General features: G+C 41.6%; 1 protein-coding gene across 1 annotated transcript; it reads right to left on the bottom strand.

The window, feature by feature from the left end:
* Window positions 1–254: 254 nt before the first annotated feature.
* Window positions 255–26,577, bottom strand: LOC122557371 (protein canopy homolog 3). Its single transcript, XM_043705013.2, has 6 exons — window positions 26,346–26,577; window positions 16,248–16,371; window positions 12,613–12,709; window positions 9,218–9,340; window positions 3,329–3,446; window positions 255–2,799 (listed from the first exon to the last, which is right to left on the bottom strand). Exons 1-6 carry the CDS (start codon window positions 26,446–26,448, stop codon window positions 2,546–2,548), a joined length of 819 nt encoding a protein of 272 aa, XP_043560948.1. The 5' UTR covers window positions 26,449–26,577; the 3' UTR covers window positions 255–2,545.
* Window positions 26,578–27,493: the final 916 nt, after the last annotated feature.

Below are 27,493 nucleotides of genomic sequence, written 5' to 3' on the forward strand. Positions count from 1 at the left end.
GACATATCACGTGCATTTGCTGAGAATAACATTCACCTTACCCACATAAGCACAATAATCTTCCTAGCTGAGAGACAAAAGAGGGTCTTTCATCCATATTTGAAACATTAGTTTAGCAAGAGACTTTGCACCAGGAGGTGGGGGAAGGAGAGTTGACTTTTGCCTGGTTTATCCAATGATGAATTAATTAAATTAATAAAAGGCAGACAAAGAAAATTCTAGCCAGAAATTATTTAGGACACACTTGTAGTAAATAAAGATTAAATACACGACTGTTAGCTATTTATTAAATGTTGAGGTTTAGAAACTGCAAACAAAAACAAAAATACAGCTAATCAGCCAGCTTCTAAGAGTTCTGATTAACAGTTTCATTTTACATATTCCCTCAATTCTTTATTTACCTTTATTTTAGTTTAAAACAACTACATTCCAGGTTTTGCATAACACTGCAGCATTCTTCCCCAACAGAGATCACCTGGGTGATTTTCCAACCAATCAGTGCCTCTGGAGTCTTAGGAACTTCACAACTCCCACCCACTTTCCTTGTATGTTTGAGGACAGAAGGGAGTATAAAACACCAATTTTCAGTAGGAGCCGGTTATGGTAGAATAGTTGCGAATGCATACATACTCTGCTCTGGGATTCTGAAGCACTCTACCTATATTGACTAACACCTGTTGCCAGTGACAAATACTTCTGATATTTGAATAAGAACAGTTAAATTGGATGATTTCCAAAGAAGTCTAGAAAAACACTTCAAAATTATTGGAGTAACCAGTCATTAATTCGTTTTAAATTATTCTGATATTATGAAATTGAGCTCCCAGTAAGTCAATCAGAATGAGCTCAAGGCCACATGCAACAAACATGGTTAGAAGGAAGGCTATCATTGTAGTTTTAATAAATATATAAAAATTACTTCTCCCAGAGGTTTATGTCTCTATATTTGTGAACATAAATGTTGTGAACTTCTACATCATTGTGCCCCAAATTAATAGTGTTTTCCATTGTCAGGAATAGTGACACCACCATTAGATACTAATTTACAGAAGTCAACAGGTGGGTTAAGTGGAAAACTCCTAATATCAACATAATGGTGTCTGTTGCAAGTACAGCAAATCCAGGGTCCTTTATTTGGGAAAAATAATTTGGATCATAAGCATGTATATTGTTTGTCTCTATCAATTTAGATAAATTCAAAAATCACACTAATGAGAGTGGATCATGCAAACCTCAAGACCTGATTATTGCATTGAAATTGCATCTTTAAAACAATGAACATTTTTTCACCTTTCCTGCTGAGTTTTATCATGTGACTTTGCACCAACCGGAAGAAAGTAGTCAGCCAATTTAAATCCAATTGGCTGACAGAATTTTAAAAATTTGATCCCTGGAGTATCAGTGTGTCTGCCAAGGCCAGCATTTGTTACCCATTTGTTACTGAATGCATGCATTTATTTCATTGCAATGTTCAGCAATAAATCACTTTAGTGCATGTGGAAGAATGAAATGTTTTTGTCACCTGGTGTATAGAACTGACATTTTACACTAGTAATATACATCAAATTAGAGCAAGAGGGCCATTGATTTAAGCTGACTAGGTCAAGTTGTGTTTATTCCATGGAATTTTCCACAATTTTTAAAAATGCATTTTAGAGGTAATTTTGCAATCCCATATGGCTTTCCAAAAAAATGGAAAATCTACAAATCTGTCTTGAGTATACAATAGAGCTGTTCTTCTATGCAACAGAATCATTTGTTTATAGAAACTAAATAAGTGGACATTTTTAAGCTGGTAGTTGAGATCTATACATGAGATGCATTTCTAAATTCCTCTCCTTTTCCTGAAGCTGAAAACTAGTAACCATGAAATGTTACAAATCAATTTTATATTTCAGCATTGGTATGTTCTGCATTCTGGATCTCTTTCAGTGTTTTGATGATCTGGAAATCATTGGATTTGCTTTCAAGCACACCTCACAACATTGCTCAATCCAATGTCAAAACACTATTATCACTTCAAAACACCTCATATTCTTTTAGCATTTAGAGACTCAATTCCCCAATTACAAAGCAAAATTGACAAAATTAATTCTAAATTCCCATTCATTGGCTAAACTTCTAGAGGTATGATACAGATTAATTTTCCTGTTCCCACAACTTTGGATCTATGTATTGAATGAACATTTTAAAAATATCCTTAAAAAGGCAGATTAGTGGCATTCAAGCATAAAAACCTCAACAGTAACTTGCTTCAATTCAAGCAATCAAACAGAAGACACAGTCCACGTATCATTTGACATCACTGTCACTGGAATTTGGAAAGGACAGTAAAAAATAGGTTGTTGCAGTGATTCATTAGATATAAATAGACAGACCAACAGTCAGAAAACTGACATTTTCCCCCACTGTATCAGATTAATTTAAAGCTATTTAAATTCAAATTCTTGAAAATGATCCACTGGGTTTAAGTTACTGTCCACTTAACAGCAATGACCTAATACACAGTTCTGAATCAATACTTTCTGGCCTAGTCCTTCAGTCTTTAGAGTTCATCAGGTCTGTGGGATGGAAGTGATTTCTGTTGGGTCTGCTCATCATCAGATGACATGTCTTTTCCTCCTTCTTGGTCAGTGTCCTCTTGTTTCTTTTTCTTCTTTCCTTTTTTCTCTTTCTTATTTTCCCCTTCCTTATCCTCTTTGCTCTTGCTTTTTTTCTTTTTTTTCTTCTTCTTCTTCTCTTCCTCATCAATCGCTGCAGGGTCCCCTTTCTGGCCATTCCAAATCTCCTTCAAGCACCCTGAAATAAATTCAAATAAGTGCTTTAATTATTGATGCACTTTTGTGCTTGAACCTTTGGCAAACTACTTTTGCTTCCTTAAGCACATCAAGGACAAATTATGCATTATTGCATTGCTGCGTTGTGAAAATGCAATGGTTCTGTTTATGTGTCCCCAACAGATGCAACATATCATTTGTCTCCACTCCCAATGATAAAGATACATCACTTTAACATCACCTTTTATGTTAGAGACTATGGACAAAAGCAGCAAATACAGGCTGGGGGGGGGGGGGTAATAGATTTTGTATCTCTTTCATCTTAATGTACCGACAGAACTGGCAGATAGATTGGTTACTCCAAATACAACTGTACCTTTAACTGTCAAAAGATGCCAAAGCACTCCAAAAGAGATGGGGAAACAGTGTTTTATTCTTTCAGGAGGTTACTATGGCCACTTCTATGGTTGTTCTCTATCTGCAGCAAAAATTTAAAGTAGTTTAAACACAATGCATGTCTTCAGGACATCTAGAGTTAGAAAGGTTTATACCTGTCTCATGGGGCTTCAGAACATGCCGTTCACAGAGGAACATGGTGAGGTCTTCCTCCTGATGATTTTTGTACCAATCCTCAATAACATCTTCATACTTTTCCACCATTACATCACACTGGGTTATAAAAGAGAGAGAGAGAGAGAGAGAGACATACACATACACATACTTGTAAGTTAGGCAAGCACCAACAGTTTCAAGGCTTTAAAAAGGGAAGTATGTTTATCTATATTGCTAACTAATCCGAAAAAAAGGTCTAAAGATATACTACTGGTATCCTGATCATCTCTTGGATTTTTTTTGGTTAATGGCATTTTGTGAAGAATATCTCACAAACACAACGCAGTCAGGATACTTTTTAGATTTAACGGTATCGTAGCACAGAGCTTAACAGCTGCAAAGTACTTCTAAAGGAGTGTGAGAAACCAGTCCTGTCCCACATGTTCTGCCACCTCCTTTCAGTGCTCCTCCAGCTCCTGCTTGTAAGGGTTAGAATCCTCAACCCTTTTACTTCCTCCAGTATTTTCCGAATGACATTCATAGTACACAGCCTGGTCCTCATTAACCATTCCATACCCTCCCTGCTACAACCAAAGCAAAAACCATGTGCCAGTATAAACTATATGAATATTTCTCAAAAACTGAAAAACCAGCCGTTTCAATATGAAATGGTTTTATTTATTTTTGGAATTCAGAGAAGCAGTTACCTTTGATTCATATACATTTTACACATATTGTCATGATCAGCTACATAAAGATCATAGTCACTATGTAGTATACTGGCAGATGGAGCCCAAAGTCAATAGAATAAGGGTATTAGGAATGTTTGGATTCACTTTCATGACATCTCACAACCTTGTACTGAGCAGTGTCAGAACACCATTATCCACCACTACCTATCTTGAAAACAATGTGTTCATTTTGTGAGTAAAATTCCCAATCACAAGTCAAAATTTGTAGCCAAAAGTAATTTTTTTTTGTGTTAGAGATATACAGCATGGAAACAGACGCTTTGGTCCAACCCGTCCATGCCGACCAGATATGCCAACCCAAACTAGTCCCACCTGCCAGCACCCGGCCCATATCCCTCCAATCCCTTCCTATTCAAATACCCATCCAAATGCTTCTTAAATGTTGCAATTGTACCAGCCTTCACCACATCCTCTGGCAGCTCATTTCATACACGTACCACCCTCTGCGTGAAAAAGTTGCCCCTTACGTCTCTTTTATATCTTTCCCCTCTCACCCTAAACCTATGCCCTGAGGTTCTGGACTCCCCAACCCCAGGGAAAAGACTTTGCCTATTTATCCTATCCATGCCCCTCATAATTTTGTAAACCTCTATAAGGTCACCCCTCAGCCTCCAACGCTCCAGGGAAAACAGACCCAGCCTGTTCAGCCTCTTCCTGTAGCTCAGATCCTCCAACCCTGGCAAAATCCTTGTAAATCTTTTCTGAACCCTTTCAAGTTTCACAACATCTTTCCGATAGGAAGGAGACCAGAATTGCACGCAATATTCTAACAGTGGCCTAACCAATGTCCTGTACTCAATACTCTGACCAATAAAGGAAAGCATACCAAACGCCTTCTTCACTATCCTATCTACCTGGGCTCCACTTTCAAGGAGCTATGAATCTGCACTCCAAGGTCTCTTTGTTCAGCAACACTCCCTAGGACCTTACCATCAAGTGTATAAGTCCTGCTAAGATTTGCTTTCCCAAAATGCAGCACCTCGCATTTATCTGAATTAAACTCCATCTGCCACTTCTCAGCCCATTGGCCCATCTGGTCAAGATCCTGTTGTAATCTGAGGTAACCCTCTTCGCTGTCCACTACACCTCCAATTTTGGTGTCATTTGCAAACTTACTAACTGTACCTCTTATTGCTCGCATCCAAATCATTTATGTAAATGACAAAAAGTAGAGGACCCAGCACCGATCCTTGTGCCACTCCACTGGTCACAGGCCTCTAGTCTGAAAAACAACCCTCCACCACCACCCTCTGTCTTTTACCTTTAAGCCAGTTCTGTATCCAAATGGCTAGTTCTCCCTGTATTCCATGAGATCTAACCTTGCTAATCAGTCTCCCATGGGGAACCTTGTCGAACGCCTTACTGGAGTCCATATAGATCACAATCTACTGCTCTGCCCTCATCAATCTTCTTTGTTACTTCATCAAAAAACTCAATCAAGTTTGTGAGACATGTTTCCCAATCACAAAGCCATGTTGACTATCCCAAATCAGTCCTTGCCTTTCCAAATACATGCATATCCTGTCCCTCAGGATTCCCTCCAACAACTTATCCACCACCGAGGTCGGGCTCACTGGTCTATAATTCCCTGGCTTGTCCTTACCACCCTTCTTAAACAGTGGCACCACGTTTGCCAACCTCCAGTCTTCCGGCACCTCACCTGTGACTATCGATGATACAGATATCTCAGCAAGAGGCCCAGCAATCACTTCTCTAGCTTCCCACGGAGTTCTCTGGTACACCTGATCAGGTCCTGGGGATTTATCCACCTTTAACCATTTCAAGACATCCAGCACTTCCTCCTCTGTAATCTGGACATTTTGCAAGATGTCACCATCTATTTCCATACAGTCTATATCTTCCATATCCTTTTCCACAGTAAATACTGATGCGAAATATTCATTTAGTATCTCCCCCATTTTCTGTAGCTCCACACAAAGGCTGCCTTGCTGATCTTTGAGGGGCCCTATTCTCTCCCTAGTTACCCTTTTGTCCTAAATGTATTTGTAAAAACCCTTTGGATTCTCCTTAATTCTATTTGCCAAAGCTATCTCATGTCCCCATTTTGCCCTCCTGATTTCCCTCTTAAGTATACTCCTACTTTCTTTATACTCTTCTAAGGATTCACTCGATCTATCCTGTCTATACCTGACATATGCTTCCTTCTTTTTCTTAACCAAACCCTCAATTTCTTTAGTCATCCAGCATTCCCTATAGTTACCAGCCTTCCCTTTCACCCTGACAGGAATATACTTTCTCTGGATTCTTGTTATCTCATTTCTGAAGGCTTCCCATTTTCCAGCCGTCCCTTTACCTGCGACATCTGCCTCCAATTAGCTTTTGAAAGTTCTTGCCTAATACCGTCAAAATTGGCCTTTCTCCAATTTAGAACTTCAACTTTTAGATCTGGTCTATCCTTTTCCATCACTATTTTAAAATGAATAGAATTATGGTCACTGGCCCCAAAGTGCTCTCCCACTGACACCTCAGTCACCTGCCCTGCCTTATTTCCCAACAGTAGGTCAAGTTTTGCACCTTCTCTAGTAGGTACATCCACATACTGAATCAGAAAATTGTCTTGTACACACTTAAGAAATTCCTCTCCATCTAAACCTTTAACACTATGGCAGTCCCAGTTGATGTTTGGAAAGTTAAAATCCCCTACCATAACTACCCTATTATTCTTACAGATAGCCGAGATCTCCTTACAAGTTTGTTTCTCAATTTCCCTCTGACTATTGGGGGGGGTCTATAATACAATCCCAATAAGGTGACCATCCCTTTCTTATTTCTCAGTTACACCCAAACAACTTCCCTGGATGTATTTCTGGGAATATCCACCCTTAGCACAACTGTAATGCTATCCCTTATCAAAAATGCCACTCCCCCTCCTCTTTTGCCTCCCTTTCTATCCTTCCTGTAGCATTTGTATCCTGGAACATTCAGCTGCCAGTCCTGCCCATCCCTGAGCCATGTTTCCGTAATTGCTAGGATATCCCAGTCCCATGTTCCTAACCACGCCCTGAGTTCATCTGCCTTCCCTGTTAGACCCCTTGCATTGAAATAAATGCAGTTTAATTTATTAATCCTACCTTATCCCTGCCTGCCCTAACTGTTTGACTCACTTCTGTTCTCAGCTGTACCCGTCTCAGATCGATCTCTTTTCTCACTATCGCCCTGGGTCCCACCCCCCCACCTTACTAGTTTAAATCCTCCCAAGCAGTTCTAGCAAATTTCCCTACCAGTATATTAGTCCTCTTCCAATTTAGGTGCAATCCGTCCTTCTTGGACAGGTCACTTCTACCCCAAAAGAGATTCCAATGATCCAAAAATGTGAATTCTTCTCCCATACACCAGCTCCTCAGCCATGCATTCATCTGCTCTATCCTCCTATTCCTGCCCTTACTAGCTCGTAGCACTGGGAATAATCCAGATATTACTACCCTAGAGGACCTCCTTTTTAAAATTCTACCTAACTCTCTGTAATCTCCCTTCAGAGTCTCAACCTTTTCCCTTCCAATGTCGTTGGTTCCAATGTGGACAATGACCTCCTGCTGGCCCCTCTCCCCCATGAGAACATTCTGCACCCTCTCTGAGACATGCTTGATCCTGGCACCTGGGAAACAACACACTATTCTGCTTTTTCCTCTGCTGGCCACAGAAACGTCTGTCTGTACCTCGGACTACAGAATCCCCTAACACAATTGATCTCTTGGAAGCCAACATATCCCTCGTTGCATTAGAGCCAGTTTCAATACCAGAAACTTGGCTGTTCGTGCTACGTTCCCCTGAGAATCCATCACCCCCTACATTTTCCAAAACAGCATACCTGTTTGAAATGGATATATCCACAAAAGATTCCTGCTCTAGCTGCCTACCTCTCTTACCCTTCCTGGAGTTAACCCATCTATGTGACTGTATCTGAGACTTTCCCCCCTTTCTATAACTGCCATCCATCACATACTGTAGCTGTTGCAAATTCCTCATCGCTTCTATTTGTCTCTCCAACTGATCCACTCGATCTGATAAGATTTGCATCCAACAGCATTTATGGCAGATATAATCCGCAGTAACCCTTAAACTCCCACATCTGACAAGTACATATAACTGCAAAGGCCATTTTTGCTCCTTCACAATCTATAGACCCAGAAAATAACACCGTCTTATTCCTCTACAAAACACTGCACCAGGTTAAATTAATAGCTATGGCTTATATTTTAAGTTTAATCAAGAGACATACCTCCAAAAAACATATAATCAAGAAAGAATCCACTGTACCCACTACTGCAGCCTTTCTATTGGACTGACTTAAAACAACAATTTACTTATCGGATTCTGTGCTGTGAACTTCGCCCAACAGTTCCTTCAAGATTAGTTGTGAATTTCACTGTTTGTTAATTTTCCCAGATGCACTCCGATGTCCAGCGATACACGAATTCAAACAGCAAAGGCGGTAACTGTGCAGGTTTTCTCTCTCTCTCTCTCTCCTGCACTGTCCTCACCATGTGCTTCCTTTGTCTGCTCTTCTCCCTTTTAAACTGCTGTTGTTTTGACTTTTTTTTTTCCAAAGTTCCAAAACAATGTAACAGCATATAAAACAGTGATTGCTGCTCCTGGAATTTGAGGAAATCACCTCCAACACCTAAAATACCTCAAAAAAAAAGGAGCAGCTCTTACAGCCAGAAAGTTTTCCCGTCCTCCATCTTGGATTACCCAGAATCCTTCCTTACTTTCCTGAAGGCAGTTAACTGTGTCTATGATATGTTCCAACGGATGTGGAGTATCCTTCAATACTTTTCTTACATGCCCATGTGTAAGGCTGGACTGTAAATGCCAAAAGCATGTTCAAATTCAAAAGGTATCACTATACATAAATGTCCACACTTTCAGGAAAGATCACCAGACAGTTATCAGGAGCTGGAATTCAGGTTGATTTCGCCCCTCCTGTTTGCAGCACCTCCATGTCCTACAGGTGACAAATTCAGAACGTTCCTGGCCTTAGGGCAGTCAGTGCATTTCACAATGAAACATCAAGCAAAGTGGAAATAAATTGTATTTGGTATCATTATTTCTCCTTGACCATCACCCCCCTTCACTCACAATCTGCGAGTTGTAGATCAAGTAGTCTTCACATACCTGCTTCTTCATATCAGAGACCTCAGCTGATGTCTCATTCCACAATTCGTAGGGAATGTCCATAACAACTTTTACACCTTTATGAACAAGACCATGGAGAGTCTGGAATGTCTCACTCATTCCCTTAAGCGGAAAGAAAGAAAATAAAACTTAATAACTCTGCACTCAGTGCCATTTCTCCTCTTTCTTTATTATAAAAGATACATTCCACCATTGTTTGTAGCTTATTGCTTACTTTACAGTACCACACATTATTCTGATCTCCTGGCCACCTCTCCCAAATCAAAATCAGTAAATTGGTCAGCAGGAAGACGAATGAAATGTTGGCCCTTATTTCAAGAGGTAGGAATATAAGAGTAGGGAAGTCTTACTGCAACTGTACAAGGTGCTGGCGAGACCACATCTAGAGTACTGCAATAATTCATTGGAAGCAATTCAGGGAAGGTTCACTGGGATGGTCCCTGTTGTCTTATCAGCAATGATTAAACAGTTTGGGACTCTACTCACTGAGGTTTAGAAGAATAAGAGGTGATCTCATTAAACATATAGGATTCTTAAGGGATTTGACAGGGTAAATGCAGAGAGAATAATTCCCCACATTGGAGAATCCACAACCAGAGGCCATAGCTTCAAAATAAAGGGGCACCAGTTTAATACTGAGATGAGAAGGAACTACTTCTCTTAGAGGGTTGAGTGTCTTTGGAACTCTTTGCCACAGAGACCTGTGGGCAGAGTTCTTGTGTATAGTTAAGGCTGAGATAGATTCCTGATCAGTAGGAGAATCAAGGATGACGGGGAAAGGACAGGAAAATGGATGCGAGGAGTATGGGATCAGCCATGATCCTACTCAATGGCATAGCAGGACTCAAGGGGCCAAACGGCCTACTCCTGTTCCTGTTTCTTGTCGTCTATGGTCTTTTTCAGTGACTCACTTTTTCCGTACTTAAAAGGAAATTTTTAATTTACAGGATAAAAGAGGGACCTTGTATTACTGGGTGCTCCACATAACATTCAGATTGGTTGCTCTGAAGATATGATTTATCTCACTGGCAGTAATGGATCACTTTGCGACAATGACCCAGTAATGATCCCTAAATCTGTTAAGTGATGCAACTGTCTGGTTTTTCAGCCTTAAAAGAATGTAAAGACAAGGAGATCTTTAATGGCCTGAACTTTGCATGGTAATGATTGAGTACACACTATCATTACTCAAGGGCCGATACAACAATCTGAGAAATCCACATCCACACAGAATAACCCAAAAATTCAGAAGTCATTGGCAGTAATTTTATCATTAAGATGATGCACTGTTAAGTCCAGAGATGGCAATTAATGAGAAATCACCGAACTGGCAATAACTTCCATTAGTCTCACTGCAAAATCCTTTGAAAAAAGTTACACCTTGTTGAATAAAATAGCAATCAACTAATTTTATAATTACTGCAAAACATCCTCACTGGCCCAGAAAAGCAGTTTTCAAATTTGTGTAATGCAAAAGGTTGCAGTTCCACTCCTGTAAGGTCACTGAGAAGAATCTGTTGATGTTAGACATCTTGTTCTCAATCTGTTCCCCTACTACCATCCTCCTGGGCATGTCCAGATTCATGCATGGGCAGAAACGACTTCTGCCTTTATCAAAAAGTATGAACTTTCCTCACGCTGCTGTATTCTAAAAATGTGCATGCGTGCATTGGTAATACAATCATGAGATCTGACGTGAAGCCTCTTTAGGCAAGTTCAAAGAGTTAAAGGGATGTACAGCACAGAAACAGACCCTTCAGTCCAACTCACCCATACTGACTAGATATTCTAAATTAATCTCATCCCATTTGCCAGCATTTGGCCCATATCCTATTCATATACCCATCCAGATATCTTTTAAATGTTTAAGTGCCTCCATCATCTCCTCTAGCAGTTTGTTCCATACATACTTACTGATGTTATTTAAATAGATTAATTAATCAGATCAAAACTATAGTTAAGTAATATCACAACCACTTCCTACCTGGGCACTTTAATTCTTTCATTGTTTTCAGACAAGAAAATATTGAACTTTAACAATCCAGTCTATAATTCATCTTGTCACGGTCTTGAGCAGATTTCAACCTTAGCGAATGAACCAAACAATCCAAAAGTATGTATTTCACTGATTGTTTGTAGGACACAGTAATGGATCTGAAAGGGTTAATCTCAGCTAAGTAAAAACTCTGCTGTTTCATGTATAACCCAGCAATTGGGTGAAGCATTGGGCAGTTTGGCAATATGAGAGCTCAGGGAGGCAGCAACTGGAGTCTATCCCAGTCTTGTCACAGAGTCATGTGTCTTACCAACTCCTTGTTAGGAATAGAACATTGTTAATGTGACTTGTATATATTTTGAGATTAATAAACTACATCTTGTTATCTAAGACAACAGCCTTTTGATTGAGAATTATTTGTGAGCTATCCTTCCCTACAGACTACAGGGAGTCTGTGCTTATTGCTGTCCCATTTAACAATGTTTCAATTTAATGTCACTAAGTTATTGGGGCCTGAAATCCTGTTAAAGATCCGGTCCGAGATTCCTTTGAGTGTTGTTTACCACATTCCTAGCCACCCCGATTGGTGCTATTCTAATTTGAGGTTGCTTCCAATGCCCAGACCTACAGTGCCTACTACACAGAGCCCCTACTAACCTGTCACCAGGCAGACTGACACTGAAGCAGTCGTCCTCTCTGACTGTGCTGCAGATGCCATCTATCACCATTCCCTCATACATCCTCCAGGACCTTCACAGGCCACTGCAAGAACTCCCACACCCAAGGCTGCTACCCCTAAGAGAGGGGAGGAAAAGTTACCGAGAACAACAGAGATCAACATGCCATCAGCCAGAGAGTGGGAGATGGAGGGGGGTGGGGTTGGCACAGGGGTGCACAGGCCCTGCAATCACCTCAGTGCCCCAACTGTACCCTGGACTGAGGGGAACCTGGAGGCGGTAGTGACTAGCAAAACAGGGTGCTGCAGACCCCTAAGTGGGTCAAAACAGTGAACTGATGCATTCCCAATAGGTGGCTCAGAGCACAATAAGCTCTATATCAAATTACTGACATTCTCTGCCCAACACCACAGGAGGGACATCAGCACCAAAACTTGTTCCTTTAGAAGGTAGCGCCACCAGCTTCTCAAGGCAACTAGAGGTAGGCAATAAATGTTCTTCCAGCCACGTCATCCAAATTCCAAGAACAAAAGACAAAGTCAATGATGAGCTGTGACTGAGTACATTTCAGTCACTTTGTCACAAGCAAACATCCTTCAACATGAATGCCACTATATATCAAACACAAGGTCCAGAATGGCACCAAGCAAAATGTGGAATAAAACGTCTCTTCATCGAAGGACAGACTCAGTAGCACTTACCTTGGCAAAGCGATTACTCCCACTTCGCTCCTTATGTAAATTATATTCCAGCAATCGATTACAAATGTTTTCAGTTACTTCAATCAACCGGATGTCACTTTGAGAAAATAAAATGCATACATTGTTAACAAGAAATCTTTTTGTTATATTAGAGTACTTTACTTTCTGACTCCAAAGTAATGAACCTAGCCTTTTGCTATACTAAATATAAACAAACTGTAGGTGATGAATTGGAGATGCTGGTTTGTAAAGGTGCACTTCTGTAAATAAATGCTTCTAAAAGTGTATAAAAATTAGCTCTAGTTTTATCCTTCATCACCTGACTTATAGAATTATAACAACTACATCTCCTCATGGTTTTAAAGTTTTCACCTTCACTTTCAAATTGCCCCATAGTCTCACTCCACCCATCACAAATATCTCCTTTGGTATTACATACTCATATACCTTATTCTGTTGATATCAAGGTATTCTTGGTCTTCCAATGTCCACCAATAAAAGGTTGTGTATTCATGCACTGCAGTTCCATTGTTTAAACATTTCTCAGTAACTCTCTTCTTCCCTACCCCTCAAAAAACTGACCAGAAGTATTTTCTCCAAAGGTGCACTCAAATCCTCATTCTCTTTATTCCTCCCATTCTTCCCCACTACTTTTACATTAGTTTCTTCTTTCACTTATTATATAAACCCTACAAATACAATCTATGTTTGCTAGTTCTGGACAAAATTATCCAATTCTGTAGAATCCTAAACAAAGTTATTATTACCTCTCTTCTTCCAATGAGAACATGCCAATTCACATAATTGTTCCACATAATCAAATCCTTGTGATCTCTCAAATCACTCTAGTTTCCTCTCAGTTGCTAGTGTCATGTTATTTTTCTATCGTACGTAATGGTAGGTTTCCCATATTTTCTCCTGTCAGCAATTTACTGGAGTCAAGGTTAACCTGTTAAACCTACGCTGTATTAATTCAACCACTGTAGAGGCCCTTGATGCATAATTTGCTCCCTATGAAGAAAGACTAGTTTTAGATACTTCAGTTTAGAAAATAACACAAGAAAACTATTGGGGAAATTATCCAAAACTCTCCACCAGTCCACATAGCACATAAAACAGTACACCACAGGATCAGTCCACCCTGTCTGTGCTGACCATGTTGCCATTCTAAATCTCATTTGCCTTTATATGATCCATATCTCTATTCTCTGCCTGTTCACCTGTCTCTCTCTAAATGCCTCTTGAACATTGATAAAGTATCTGCTGCTACCACCCTCTGGGTGAAAAACTTGCCTCACATATCTCCTTTAAACTCTTCCCCTCCCACTGTAAACTTTTGCCGCCTATTATGTGACATTTCCACCCAAGAAATTCACCGACAATTCACTATCCAAGCCTCTCATAAACGTTCATATTGCTATCAGGTCACGCCTCAGTCTCTGACACTTTAGCAAAAACAATCCAAGTTTGTCCAACCTCTCCTCATAGATAATACACTCTGATCCAGGCAACATCCCGGTAAACTTCTTTTGCACCCTTTCCAAAGCTTCCGCATCCTTACATTAAATTTGGCCGAACTAAAGTTTTATACAGCTGCAACATATTTACGAACTTTGACATTTAGTGCCCTAACCAATGAAAGCAAACATGCCATATGCCTTCTTTACCACCTTATCCACTTCTGTTGCCACTTGCAGGGAGCTATGGAGTTGCACCTCAAGATTCCTCCCTATGTCAGTGCTCCGAAAGGTCCTGCATTTACGGTATACCTTCCTCTTCCAGTTAACCTCCTAGAATGCATCAACTTACACTCATCCAGATTGAAATCCATTTCTCCGTCCAATTTTCCAACTGACCTATAACCTGCTATATCCTTTGACAATCTTCTTCACTATCCATAATGTGTTGTCTGCAAACTTACTAATCAGATCACCCACATTTTCATCCCAATAATTTATTTATACTACAAACAAAACAGGTCTCAGCACGAATCCCTATGGGACACCATGGTCACAGATCCACAGTCAGAAAAATACCCCCCCACCCCTCGGTCTTCTATGACCAAGCCAATTTTGTTTCCAACTTGCCAACTCACCATGGATCCCATCGGAGTTAAACTCCCATACCAGCCTACCATAGGCACCTTGTCAAATGTTTTAGTGAAGCCCATGTAGACAACATCCACTGCTCTACCCACATCAATAATATTCATTCCTTAAAACACTCAATCAAATTTGTGAGACAAGGCCTCCCTGTTCAAAGGGGGCGGTACAGTGGCTCAGTGGCACCTTGTCAAATGTTTTAGTGAAGCCCATGTAGACAACATCCACTGCTCTACCCACATCAATAATATTCATTCCTTAAAACACTCAATCAAATTTGTGAGACAAGGCCTCCCTGTTCAAAGGGGGCGGTACAGTGGCTCAGTGGTTAGCACTGGTGTCTCACAGCACCAGGGCCCCAGGTTTGATTCCAGCCTCGGGTGATGTCTATGTGGAGTTTGCACATTCTCCCAGTATCTGTGTGGGTTTCCTCCAGGTGCTCCTGTTTCCTCCCACAGTCCAAAGAAGTGCAGATCAGGTGAATTGGCCATTCTAAATTGTCCATAGGTGCATTAGTCAGAGGGAAAGGGGTCTGGGTGGGTTACTCTCCGGAGGGTCGGTGTGGACTGGTTGGGCCGAAGGGCCTGTTCCCACACTGTGGGTCATCTAATCTAAAGCTGTGCCGACTATCCATAATAAGTGCATTATTCTCCAAGTGTGAGAAGATCCTGCTCCGAAGAATCTTCTCCCATAATTTCCCCATCATTAATTGAAACATTGCCCTTTTAAAAACGGTCAGCTAGCTTTTACTTTCTTACCAGTGAAAAGGTGAATTTTCTGTTTCTCAAAGTAAAGATTATGAGTCAGTGCTTGGCAATGTCCTTACACCCAGTATGAATACCTACATCAGGTTCCAACCAGGTCAGATCCAACAGAACCAAATACAGATCAAAGTAAATTCTACTTTCCTGCAACATGTTCAAACTCCCATTTCAGAATCTCATCCCTGGTTGTTCCAAAATAACAATCACACTTCCCAAACACTGATCATTTCTACAGTTTTCTGAACACAATTGAAAATTGAAAGGTAATTTGATGCAATGAGCTTCTGTCAATTAAAGATATAGTTGAAGTTGTGCCAAATTTAAGTCTTCATTGGACAGGCATATGGATGTAAATGGAATAGTGTAGATGGATGGGCTTCAGCTTAGTAAGACAGGGCGGCGCAACATCGAGGACCGAAGGGCCTGTACTGCGTTGTTATGTTCTATGTAAATTAATTTAAAGGAAATTTCAGCCAGCAGATAAAGGAGATTTTCTAAATTCTCTCCTTCTCAGACTGGAGTTTGAATTCAGCCAGAAACAAAGAACAGTAATCTGCCTTCTACATCAACCAATCTTCGCCATGATATGAATGGACGCGACTGTATTTGCTAACAACAAATTTGAAATGTCTTCGGATGAAGCCTAGCAGCAGATTATCCAATTGTGTTTTTAGCAAGTCCAGAAAGAAAACTAAATCCCTCTTATTCTGATGAAGTACAAACACCAGTATCCCTCAAAAAAAAAGTGAACTTGCAGGAAATTGCTTACGAGTGCCTGTATTTTATTTTCGATCTCTTTCCTTCCAGAAAGCCGTATTTGGTATCAATCACCTCATTGGTTTTTCCTGTTTCTTCAAAAGCCAATTTCAATTCCACAGCAAGGTATTTGCACACTAAAGAGTGTAAAAAAAGATATCAAAAGAAAGAATAATTAAAAATGCAGACTCTGTTATTACGTTAGAGAAGGAACACTGTATGTGACATTCTTTGAGCTGAGCTGGATTGATCACATAGCCAGATTGCATGATCCATGCTTACCAACATTAATCATGAAGAGAGAGCTCTAATCTGGGGTGTGCTGTTACAATTCTCAAGGATAGTGCTACAAAAACACTCTGAAAGCTGTGTTTAGTTTTGAAACCAACCACGGAGCCCTGGAAGCAGCTGGATTACTGCACTTGATACAAATAAAATAGGCTGCAGCCTCCTTTGAAAGCAAGTGCACCAAGTCATAGAGGGGAATTGCACGTCGAGGAAATTCCAAGCCAGGAAATTCCAAGCCAGTTGGAAAACTCTATTGTCTTGCCATTCTGTCCTGTTTGCAGCAATATCTTCAGGACTTAGATCAGTATTAACAATCATCTCCTGGAACCATAGCAAACACCCCAGGTGACCAACATGGTCAGTTGGTGGGCGGCACGGTGGCCCAGTGGTTAGCACTGCTGCCTCACAGCGCCTGTAGACCCGGGTAAAAATTCCCGACTCAGGCGACTGACTGTGTGGAGTTTGCACATTCTCCCCGTGTCTGCGTGGGTTTCCTCCGGGTGCTCCGGTTTCCTCCCACAGTCCAAAGATGTGCGGGTCAGGTGAATTGGCCATGCTAAATTGCCCGTAGTGTTAGGTTAAAGGGGTGGATGTAGGGGTATGGGTGGGTTGCGCTTCGGCGGGTCGGTGTGGACTTGTTGGGCCGAAGGGCCTGTTTCCACACTGTAAGTAATCTAATCTAATCTAATCTTGAAAGGGTGAACAACATTATTCAATTTATTGTGGATCCAAAAGCCATGTAACTGACCCAAAGATATATTGCAGTGAAAGGAATTCTGACATACAAAAGAAAAAAAAGTGTTCTAAATATTTCATAATCGATTCAAGCGTGAAAATCTCCTAAATATTTTGTAAATAGACATTTAATGAGAATGTAAGTAAACTGTTGATAAGAGAGTTATAAAACTATTCAATTTGGTATTTAAATCCTTTTGGCCATCTTGATTACATAGATTGGCCATTTCTAGAGTCAAAAAGGTACAGCATGGAAACAGGCTCTTTGGTAAAACTAGTCCATGCCATCCACGTTTCCCGAATCTGAACTAGTTCTACTTGCCTGCAATTGGGCCATATCCCTCTAAAACCTTCCTACCCATTAACCTGTCCTAATATATTTAAATGTTGTAAGTGTATTTACCTTTACCACTGCCTATAGCAGTTCATTCCACATAGGCACCACTCTCTGTGTGAAAATGTTGCCCTGCAGGTCCTTTTATATCTTACTCTCTCACCTTAAACTTATGCCCTCTAGTTTTAGCCCTCAGGAAAAAACCTTGGTTATTCACCTTATCTATGCCTCCTCATGATGGTATAAGCCTCTACAAAGTCATCCCCCAGCCTCCTACGCCCCAGGAAAATCAGTCCCAGGCTATCCAGCCTCTCCTTATAACACAAACCTTCCAGTCTTGGTAAGATCCTTGTAAATCTTTTCGACATACTATCTAGTTTAATAATATCCTTCCTATAGGAGAGCAACTAGAATTGTGTGCCAATTGTGGCCTTATCATTGTCTTGTGCAACTGTATCATGACATCCCATCTGCTATATTTAAAGCTCCGACCAATGAACACAAGCAGGAAGACCAGAGCAAGCCAGGCAGCATCAAGAGATGGAGAAGTCAATATTTCATGTATAACGCTTCTTCAGGGCCAACAAGCATGGCAAACATCTCCTCACCATCCTGTCTACCTGTGATGCCACTTTTAAGGAACAATGTACCTGCACCCCTAGATCTCTCTGTTCAAAAACATTCCCAAGGTCCCTGCCACTAACTGTGTAAGTCCTGTGCTGGTCTGTCTTACCAAAAATGCAACATCTTGCATTCTTTGGAATTAAACTTCATTGGCCAATCCTCGGCCCAGTGGCCCAGTTGATCAAGATCCCATTGTACTCTTAGATAACCTTCTCCAGCATGAGGCGCCCCACATGAAACACTGACTTATCTCTCTCTTTCAAATAGCTTAAGAACAAAATGTTGACAGTGATCTTGTTTTATAATAGTGCAGTGATCACAGTACTGTGCTCAAATGAGTGATTTTAATGCTGTTATTCAATTATGAAGATGGATTGAAGGAGGTATGATTGTTCCCATTGGAAAGAAGGTGGCTGACAGGAGATTTGATAAAGGTTTTCAAAATCATGACCAGGTTGGATAAAGTAGTTATGGAGAAGCTGTTCCTGCTCATATAAGAAAAAAAATGAGAGAGCATAGACTTAAAGTAATGTGCAAACAAAACAAGGGTGATGTGACAAAAAAACTGTTTTCATACAGTCAGTAGCTACAGTATGGAATACACTGCCTGGAAATGCGGTGGAAGAAGGTTCAACTGAGGCATTAAAGAGAGCAGTGGATGATTATTTGGATGGAAATGGTGTGTAGGGGTATGGGATCACCACTAGGTAATAGAAGCAGTGCAGGCACAATGAGCCAAATGGCCTTCCTCTGTGCCAGAACAATGCTACGGTTTGTTTTGCCACATTGGCTTTTATCAAGTACCCCAAGTATTCACTGATACATGTGCAGAGCAAAACCTTTTCAAAGCAACCTTAACAAAACACCTTAATTCAAATCTTAAAACAGCACTATGCTATCAGTTTAATATTTCTATGCACCATGAAGTCACCTTAGAAAGACTGACAATTTTAAATAGTCATTTGGTAGTAGAGAACTTGAGTATTGCTGGAAAAAAAACATTTTGTTGAAGCTTTTCATATTGCACTCAACAGAACAATTCACAAGTATCAAAGAGATTAGTGCTGGCCCTGAAATTATTTCTTAATATACATTAATAACTTGGATGCGAATGTACTATACCCAAGCTTGTAGGCCATACAAAAATAGGTGCAAAGGCAACTACTAAGGACAACACAATGAGTCCAAAGACGTATGTGGACAGGTTAAGTGAGTGGATAAAAATGTGTGGGGAAATATGAAGTTATGCACTTTGGCAGAAGAGGTGAATATTATTTAAATGGGGAAAGTCTGCAGAAAGGTATAGAACAGAGGGACTTGGGAGCCCTTGTTTATGAATCACCAAATTGAGTATCCAACTACAGTAACTAATAAAGAAGGCATTTGATTGTTGGCCTCTACTTCAAAGGGAATAGGGTGTAAAAAGAGAGACCTCTTGCTAAAACAGTACAAAGCCCTAGTCAGACCACAGCTGGAATACTGGCAACAGTGTTAGCCCTATTTTCTAAGGGAAGATATACTGGCTTTGAAGACAATCCAGTGAAGGCTCGCTTGACTGATTCTAGGTATAGAGGGATTTTCTTAAGAAGAAAGACTAAGTATGTTGGGTTTGTAATCATGAAAGTTTTAAAGAATGAAAATTGATATTACTGAAATGAATAAGATTCTTTGGAGGCTTGACAGAGTCGTTTGTTTCCTCTTTGGTATCTGGGACCAAACAGCATAAACTCAGAGTAAGGTGTCACCCATTTAAGACAGAGGTGAGTCTTGCTAGTGAATCTATGGAATTCTTTGTAGCACAGGACCTGACTCATTAAGTATATTCAACACTGACACAGACAGATTTTCAATCATTACAGGAATCAAAGATTTTGGAGATAACGCAGGAAAGTGGAGTTGAAGATTATCAGATAAACCATGATCTCATTGAATGGTGGAGCAGACATGAAGGGCTGAATGACCTACTTACATTCCTATATCTTCATGTCTAAATAGAAAAACAACATTAAATGGTGTGGGAGAGAAGAAGTGTGAATATGTTTCGATTAAATGTGTTTTTATCAAGTAATGCCGACACTTTTGTTAATTTGAAATAAACTCCCAACCACCTTCTGTTTGTCATTTTTATAAATGACTTAGACACAGGCATAGGTGGACGGGTTAGTAAGTTTGCAGATGACATTAGAGTCGGTGGAGTAGCGGACAGTGTGGAAGAATGTTGCAAGTTGCAGGGGGACTTTGATAAACTGCAGAATTGGGCTGAGAGGTGGCAAATGGAGTTCAATACAGCTAAATGTGAGGTGATTCATTTTGGCAAGAATAACAGGAAGGCAGAGTAGTGGGTCAATGGAAAGATTCCTGGTAGTGTGGCTGTGCAGAGGGATCTTGAAGTTCATGTCCATAGATCCCTGAAAGTTGCCACCCAGGTTGATAGTGCTGTTAAGAGGGCATACGGTGTATTAGGTTTCATTGGTACAGGGATTGAGTTCCGGAGCCGCAATGTCATGCTGCAACTGTACAAAATGCTAGTGCGGTCGCATTTGGAATATTGTGTACAGTTCTGGTCGCCCCATTACAGGAAGGATGTGGAAGCATTGGAAAAGGCAGAGGAGGTTTACCAGGATGTTCCCTGGTCTGGAGGGAAGCTCTTATGAGGAAAGACTGAGAGACTTGGGTCTGTTCTCATTGGAAAGAAGGAGGTTAGGAGGAGATTTGATAGAGACATACAAGATGACCAGGGGGTTATATAGGGTAGACAGTGAAAGCCTTTTTCTGAGGATGATGATGTCAGCTTGTACTAGGGGGCATAACTTTAAACTGAGGGGTGATAGATTTAAGACAGATGTCAGAGGCAGGTTCTTTACTCAGAGAGTGGTAAGGGCATGGAATGCCCTACCTGCTAATGTAATCAACTCAGCCACATTAAGGAGATTTAAACAATCCTTGGGTAAGCACGTGGATGATGATGGGATAGTGTAGGGGGATGAGCTCAGAATAGTTCACAGGGTGGTGCAACATTGAAGGCTGAAGGGCCTGTTCTGTGCTGTATTGTTCTATATTCTATCGTTGCTTTGCTTATCAGTTAATGAATACAATTGGTTCTGACTTTTTCCTGAAACGGAATGAAATGCATGACAATGCTGTCCCTTTCTTCAATTTTTGTCCCAAAACAGGAACAATTGAATTTGGATTCAGTTTGAAACAAGCAGAAAACAAAAGAAACTTTAGATGTTATTAACCTACAGATACAATTTATAAGCATGTTACTGAGACTTTGGGTTTGAGTTATAAGGAGGGGCTGAATAGGCTGGTACTACTTCTTCCCTGGAACATAGGAGGCTAAGGGGTGACTGTAAACAGATTTATAAAATCGTGAGAGGTATAGATAAGGTGAATAACCAAGGTCATTTCCTCAGAGTAGGGGAGTCCAAAATGAGTGGATGTGCAGTTAAGATGAGAGAAGGAAGATTTAAAAGGGACCGGAGGGTAACTTTTTCCACACAGGTGGTGCATATATGGAACGAACTGCTAGAGGAAGTGGTAGAGATGAATAATATTACAACATCTAAAAGACACTTGGACAGGTACATGAATAGGAAGGGTTGAGAGGGATATGGGACAAAAGCAGGCAAATGGGACTAGTTCAGTTGAGGAAATCTGGCTGGCATGGACAAGTTAGACCTATTTCTGTGCTGTATGACTATGATTCTATTATAATTGCTTAGCGACGTACTATTTTACAACTTGAAAGATAATAGCCAAAAGTATGAGTGAGAGGTCAAACAGCAACAAGTGACACAGAGGATTGCACACTCAGTGAGCCTATCACTGACCACAAAACATGCATATTTGATGTGACTAAATCAATCTAATAGCATATCATAGTGAAATACATATGCCTTGGCCAAAAAGATTTGACAGTAAAATTAGAATATAAACTGACTCTTTAACAAGGTATGTCCAGCTGGGGTACAGAACTCACCTCCCCACACACCACCCACTCCCTCCCCCACACAAAAACAAACTTTTTGAAATCCTTTGTTATCAACTACAAATGTCAATATGTAGCACATACAAGATCACAAGACATGGCACAGATGGGCAAGTCAAAAATGTACATCAAGATCAAGAAAGTAATTGAGTGAGTGGAAAAACGAGCAGAGCAATGGGAAAGAGGGAATGTACAAAACGTCAGAGGGTTGGGTCGGGCAGCAGACAGAGAAAGGAGTGTGGTCAAGGAAGGTTTGATGTAAAATAAAGATTGCTGGACTCTCATATTAATATTGAAAATTGATCATTTCCACATTAATATAACATTCCAATTTCCGATTTCAGAACCTTTCTGATTTCAGCAAGCCAGCTGACTTGCACAGAATTACAAGCTGCTTGCATTGAATCTTCCAATGCACTATGAACTAAGATAAATAAATGAAAAAAAAATCACATTTTTATTCCAAAAATGCAATTTCAGGATGTCAGGACAAATATTTATTGCTCATCCTGAGTTGCCCTTAAGAAGTTGATGTTGAGACACCTTGTTGAACTATTGCAGTCTGTGTGGGAAAGACACTCCCATCATGCTGTTTGCTAGCCAATTCCAGCATGTTGACCCAACATTAACGAAGGGACAGCAGCAGACATCCAGGTCAGGATGATGTTTGTGACTTGGAAGAGAACTTGGGGGTGATGGTGCCTTTACCCTGTTATATTGAAGAGATCATAGTTTTGAGATGCTGCTGAAAATCCTTGGCCAGTTACGTCAGGGAGTTCTATAAAGTGTTCTTAACATTGCCACAGTGCACAGTTCTGCAACAGTGGTGCTGGAAGAGCACAGCAATTCAGGCAGCATCCAACGAGCAGCGAAATCGACATTTCGGGCAAAAGCCCTTCATCAGGAATAAAGGCAGAGAGCCTGAAGCGTGGAGAGATAAGCTAGAGGAGGGTGGGGGTGGGGAGAGAGTAGCATAGAGTACAATGGGTGAGTGGGGGAGGAGATGAAGGTGATAGGTCAGGGAGGAGAGGGTGGAGTGGATAGGAGGAAAAGGAGCTAGGCAGGTCTGACAAGTTAAGGGGACAGTGGAAACTAGGATGAGGTGGGGGAAGGAGAAATGAGGAAGCTGTTGAAGTCCACATTGATGCCCTGGGGTTGAAGTGTTCCGAGGTGGAAGATGAGGCGTTCTTCCTCCAGGTATCTGGTGGTGAGGGAGCGGCGGTGAAGGAGGCCCACCTCCATGTCCTCGGCAGAGTGGGTGGGGGAGTTGAAATGTTGGGCCACGGGGCGGTTTGGTTGATTGTTGCAGGTGTCTCGGAGATGTTCCCTAAAGGAGGACCAGTTCCACCATAGAACACACCAGATAGCCTCCTTCTTTAGAGACCGCAATTTCCCTTCCCACGTGGTAAAGATGCCCTCCAACGCATCTCGTCCACATCCCGCACCTCCGCCCTCAGACCCTACCCCTCCAACCGTAACAAGGACAGAACGCCCCTGGTGCTCACCTTCCACCCTACAAACCTCCGCATAAACAAAATCATCCGCCGACATTTCCACCACCTCCAAAAAGACCCCACCACCAGGGATATATTTCCCTCCCAACACCTTTCCGCCTTCCGCAAAGACCGTTCCCTCCGTGACTACCTGGTCAGGTGCACGCTCCCCTACGACCCACCCTCCCATCCTGGCACTTTCCCCTGCCACCGCAGGAACTGTAAAATCTGTGCCCACACCTCCTCCCTCACCTCTATCCAAGGCCCTAAAGGAGCCTTCCACATCCATCAAAGTTTTACCTGCACATCCACCAATATCATTTATTGTATCCGTTGCTCCCGATGCGGTCTCCTCTACTTTGAGGAGACTAGGCGCCTCCTAGCAGAGCGCTTTAGGGAACATCTCCGAGACACCCGCACCAATCAACCAAACCGCCCCGTGGCCCAACATTTCAACTCCCCCTCCCACTCTGCCGAGGACATGGAGGTGGGCCTCCTTCACCGCCGCTCACTCACCACCAGATACCTGGAGGAAGAACGCCTCATCTTCCGCCTCGGAACACTTCAACCCCAGGGCATCAATGTGGACTTCAACAGCTTCCTCATTTCTCCTTCCCCCACCTCATCCTAGTTTCCACTGTCCCCTTGACTTGTCCGACCTGCCTAGCTCCTTTTCCACCTGTCCACTCCACCCTCTCCTCCCTGACCTATCACCTTCATCTCCTCCCCCACTCACCCATTGTACTCTATGCTACTCTCTCCCCACCCCCACCCTCCTCTAGCTTATCTCTCCACGCTTCAGGCTCCCTGCCTATATTCCTGATGAAGGGCTTTTGCCCGAAACGTCGATTTCGCTGCTCGTTGGATGCTGCCTGAATTGCTGTGCTCTTCCATCCACTGATCCAGAATCTGGTTTCCAGCATCTGCAGTCATTGTTTTTACACAGTTCTGCAACCCCCATCCAGTACATAATAGTTTAATTTTGTGGAATCCCTGGAAATTCATGAATGTTTCCAGGAATGCTTGATTGGATAAATCCAAATGTTTTCCTGATTCAATAATCAATCTAATACTTCCCTAAAAGCTGAGGTTGTCACTCACTCCATCCTTTTCATGGAAGTACTCCTTTTAAGTCTCATCCCCAAGATTTATAGAGGCATCCCACTCCCCCAGTAGGAATTAAAAATCAATTCTCCATCTTTCTCCTGCACCTCCCAATTGACAATTCTGATTCATTTTAGGATGAGGCTTTCCAATTTAAGAGGGAATTCCTAACCGACAATGACACCTGGAATTCCCACTTGCAGCACAGACTGAGGTACTGAAGCTGGAGTATCCAGTACGAACAAGAGTTGGGAGCAGCAGCATACATTTATCCTTGTTTACCTACAAAACATGAACAGCAGTCTGAAATGAAAGCTGGTGTTCACTTTCAGCATATAGTTACATTGAAACTGCACAAAGGGAAATGGGAGCAAGTGAAATCACAATTCATGTTTAAATCGTTTTAGCTTTGTCTACATCACAGCAGAAATGTGATGCTGCTTCTTCAGCATCCAATTCAAGTCTGGCAATAGTCCACACTCTCCTCCAGATTACCTTAAGGGAGAAGGGAATAGAGGGCTACGATAAGATGAAAAAAAAAAGAGAAGCTCAAGTGACACATTACCCTAGAATGGACTACTAGACAGAACAGCCTTTCTTGTTTCTGCAGAGGGCTCTGGAGAGAGTAGTTAGGAAGAAACTTCCCACACACGAAAGGATTGAGAACATGATTCTGCGGTGGTCTTCACAGGGTGGCAGCTGAGAGGATGTTTCCTCACACTAGGAATCTAGAACTAGGGAATCTCTTTAGCAGGTGAAAAGTGGACCTGGATCATTGAATGTACTGGAGGTTGAATTAGACAGATTTTTAATATACAAAGGAGTCAAAGTTTACAGGGTTGAGGCAGATTATAGGCAGAAAAGGGAATTAAGACCACAATCAAATGACCAACAATTTTCTTGAAGGTGGAGCAGGCTTGATGGGGTGATTGGTCAATCCTGCTCCTAATTCTTATATTCTTACCATCTGAACGTTTCAGACATTATTCCTTTTGTTGAAAGTTCCTAATGAGAAATATTATAAAGTTGGATTGGCAGCAGTGCATGCAGCATAACAGCAAGTTTAAAAGTGCTCTTGAAAAAAGTAGTTCCTCTTCCCCTTTTCCATCAATTCCACTTTTAACTCTGCGTACCCAATAAAATCAAACTGGAATCTGAACATTCTGCATGAAAGCCTATAACCACTAGAAGCACACTGAGAAGTTCTATTGTACTGCTGTTTTCCACATTGGGCATAGTAGCCAAATCAGGGTGCAGTTCACTTTAATAAGTATCATGGACCCATAAGGGGAAGTAGCCCTGATTTCGAACAGTGCCAAAATGTTCCCTGCAGGTAATTTGTTAAAGAAATTATGAAATACACTATAAACATTTTTTCCTACAATGAATGGTAATAATTCCCGATTATCCCTTTTTATACTGATCGGAGGGTGAATACTGATTTTTAAATAAAAAAAATATAGACTTAAAGCACGGAACGTTTGTCAGTGTGAGTGTAATAAGTGCAGCAGCCAACAGTGTAGTAAGAAGTGGGACACAAACCTTCACATGTATTGGGGAGTTTCACCCAATCGGAATCATCGTCGCCCCAGACTGGCCCAGAGAACAGCAAGAGGACTGATATCAGCCGGGTCACCGTCAGCATATTGTTGTGATCATTAATGTAACAAAACAGAATAGAAAAGTGAAAATTAAAAAGCTGGTCAGTGGTCTTGTTCAATTGCCTTATCCATAAAGCCCAGGGCTGACTTCACCGAGAAATTGACACAGCCAGTTACGTTTTCACGTTGTATCCATTTCCTCCTCGCTCCAACCAATCCCCGCGTCCGCCGTGTCCACTCCGACCAATCACGGCCACGCTAACAGAGCACGCGCAGCGCTCAGCTGTTTGTCTGGTGGGGGGTGGTGAGTAATTGGAAAGATGGAACATGGCAGTGGTGGTCAACGAGCAAAGCCTATCAGTCCTCCTCGTAAAGCTACACGTCCTTGTTTATTTCACACACCCGTCTCTCACTGCTTTCCTCCTACATTTCGACAGCGTACGATAATGGGCTCTTGTGCTTTAGCCCTGGCAGCTTGGCTAGATTATGATAGAGGAGCAAATTACTGAAAGTGCTGGAAGCTGTATTGAAAACAAAAACGCTGGAGATCACAGGGGGTCAGAGAGCATCCGTGAAGAGAGAACAAGCTAACGTTTCAAGACTCGATGACTCTTGATCAGAGTTATAATAGATGACAGATAGGTATATAGGATCCCATGCTATAATAACTCAGTTTTGAAGAAGGGTCACTTGACCCGAAACATTAATTCTGCTTTCTCTCCACGGATGCTGCCAGACCTGCTGACTTTTTCTAACAATTGGGGTGACATGGTGGCTCAGTGGTTAGCACTGTTGCCTCACAGCACCAGGGATCCGGGTTTGATTCCAGCCTCGCGCGACTGTGTGGAGTTTGCACGTTCTCCCTGTGTCTGCGTGAGTTTCCTCCAGGTGCTCCAGTTACCTCCCACAATCCAAAGATGTGCAGGTCAGGTGAATTGGCCATGCTAAATTGCCCATAGTGTTAGGTGAATTAGTCAGAGGAAAATGGCTCCGGGTGGGTTACTCTTCAGAGGATCGGCGTGGACTGGTTGGGCCGAAGGGCCTGTTTCCATGCTGTAGGGAATCTAATTGCTGTTTTTGTTTTGGATT

This window comes from Chiloscyllium plagiosum, unplaced genomic scaffold (assembly GCF_037043375.1).
Source record: "Chiloscyllium plagiosum isolate Xiang-an unplaced genomic scaffold, Cpla_swu_hap1 HiC_scaffold_11, whole genome shotgun sequence".
NCBI lineage: Eukaryota > Metazoa > Chordata > Chondrichthyes > Orectolobiformes > Hemiscylliidae > Chiloscyllium > Chiloscyllium plagiosum.

Excerpts from the sequence above, each read along its gene's own strand:
- LOC122557371 (XM_043705013.2), bottom strand. The coding sequence starts at position 26,448 with ATGCTGACGGTGACCCGGCTGATATCAGTCCTCTTGCTGTTCTCTGGG. Across the intron at positions 12,710-16,247 it reads AAAATAAAATACAGGCACTC|TGACATCCGGTTGATTGAAG; the intron begins GTAAGCAATTTC and ends ATTTTCTCAAAG. Across the intron at positions 3,447-9,217 it reads TCTCTGATATGAAGAAGCAG|TGTGATGTAATGGTGGAAAA; the intron begins GTATGTGAAGAC and ends TTTATAACCCAG.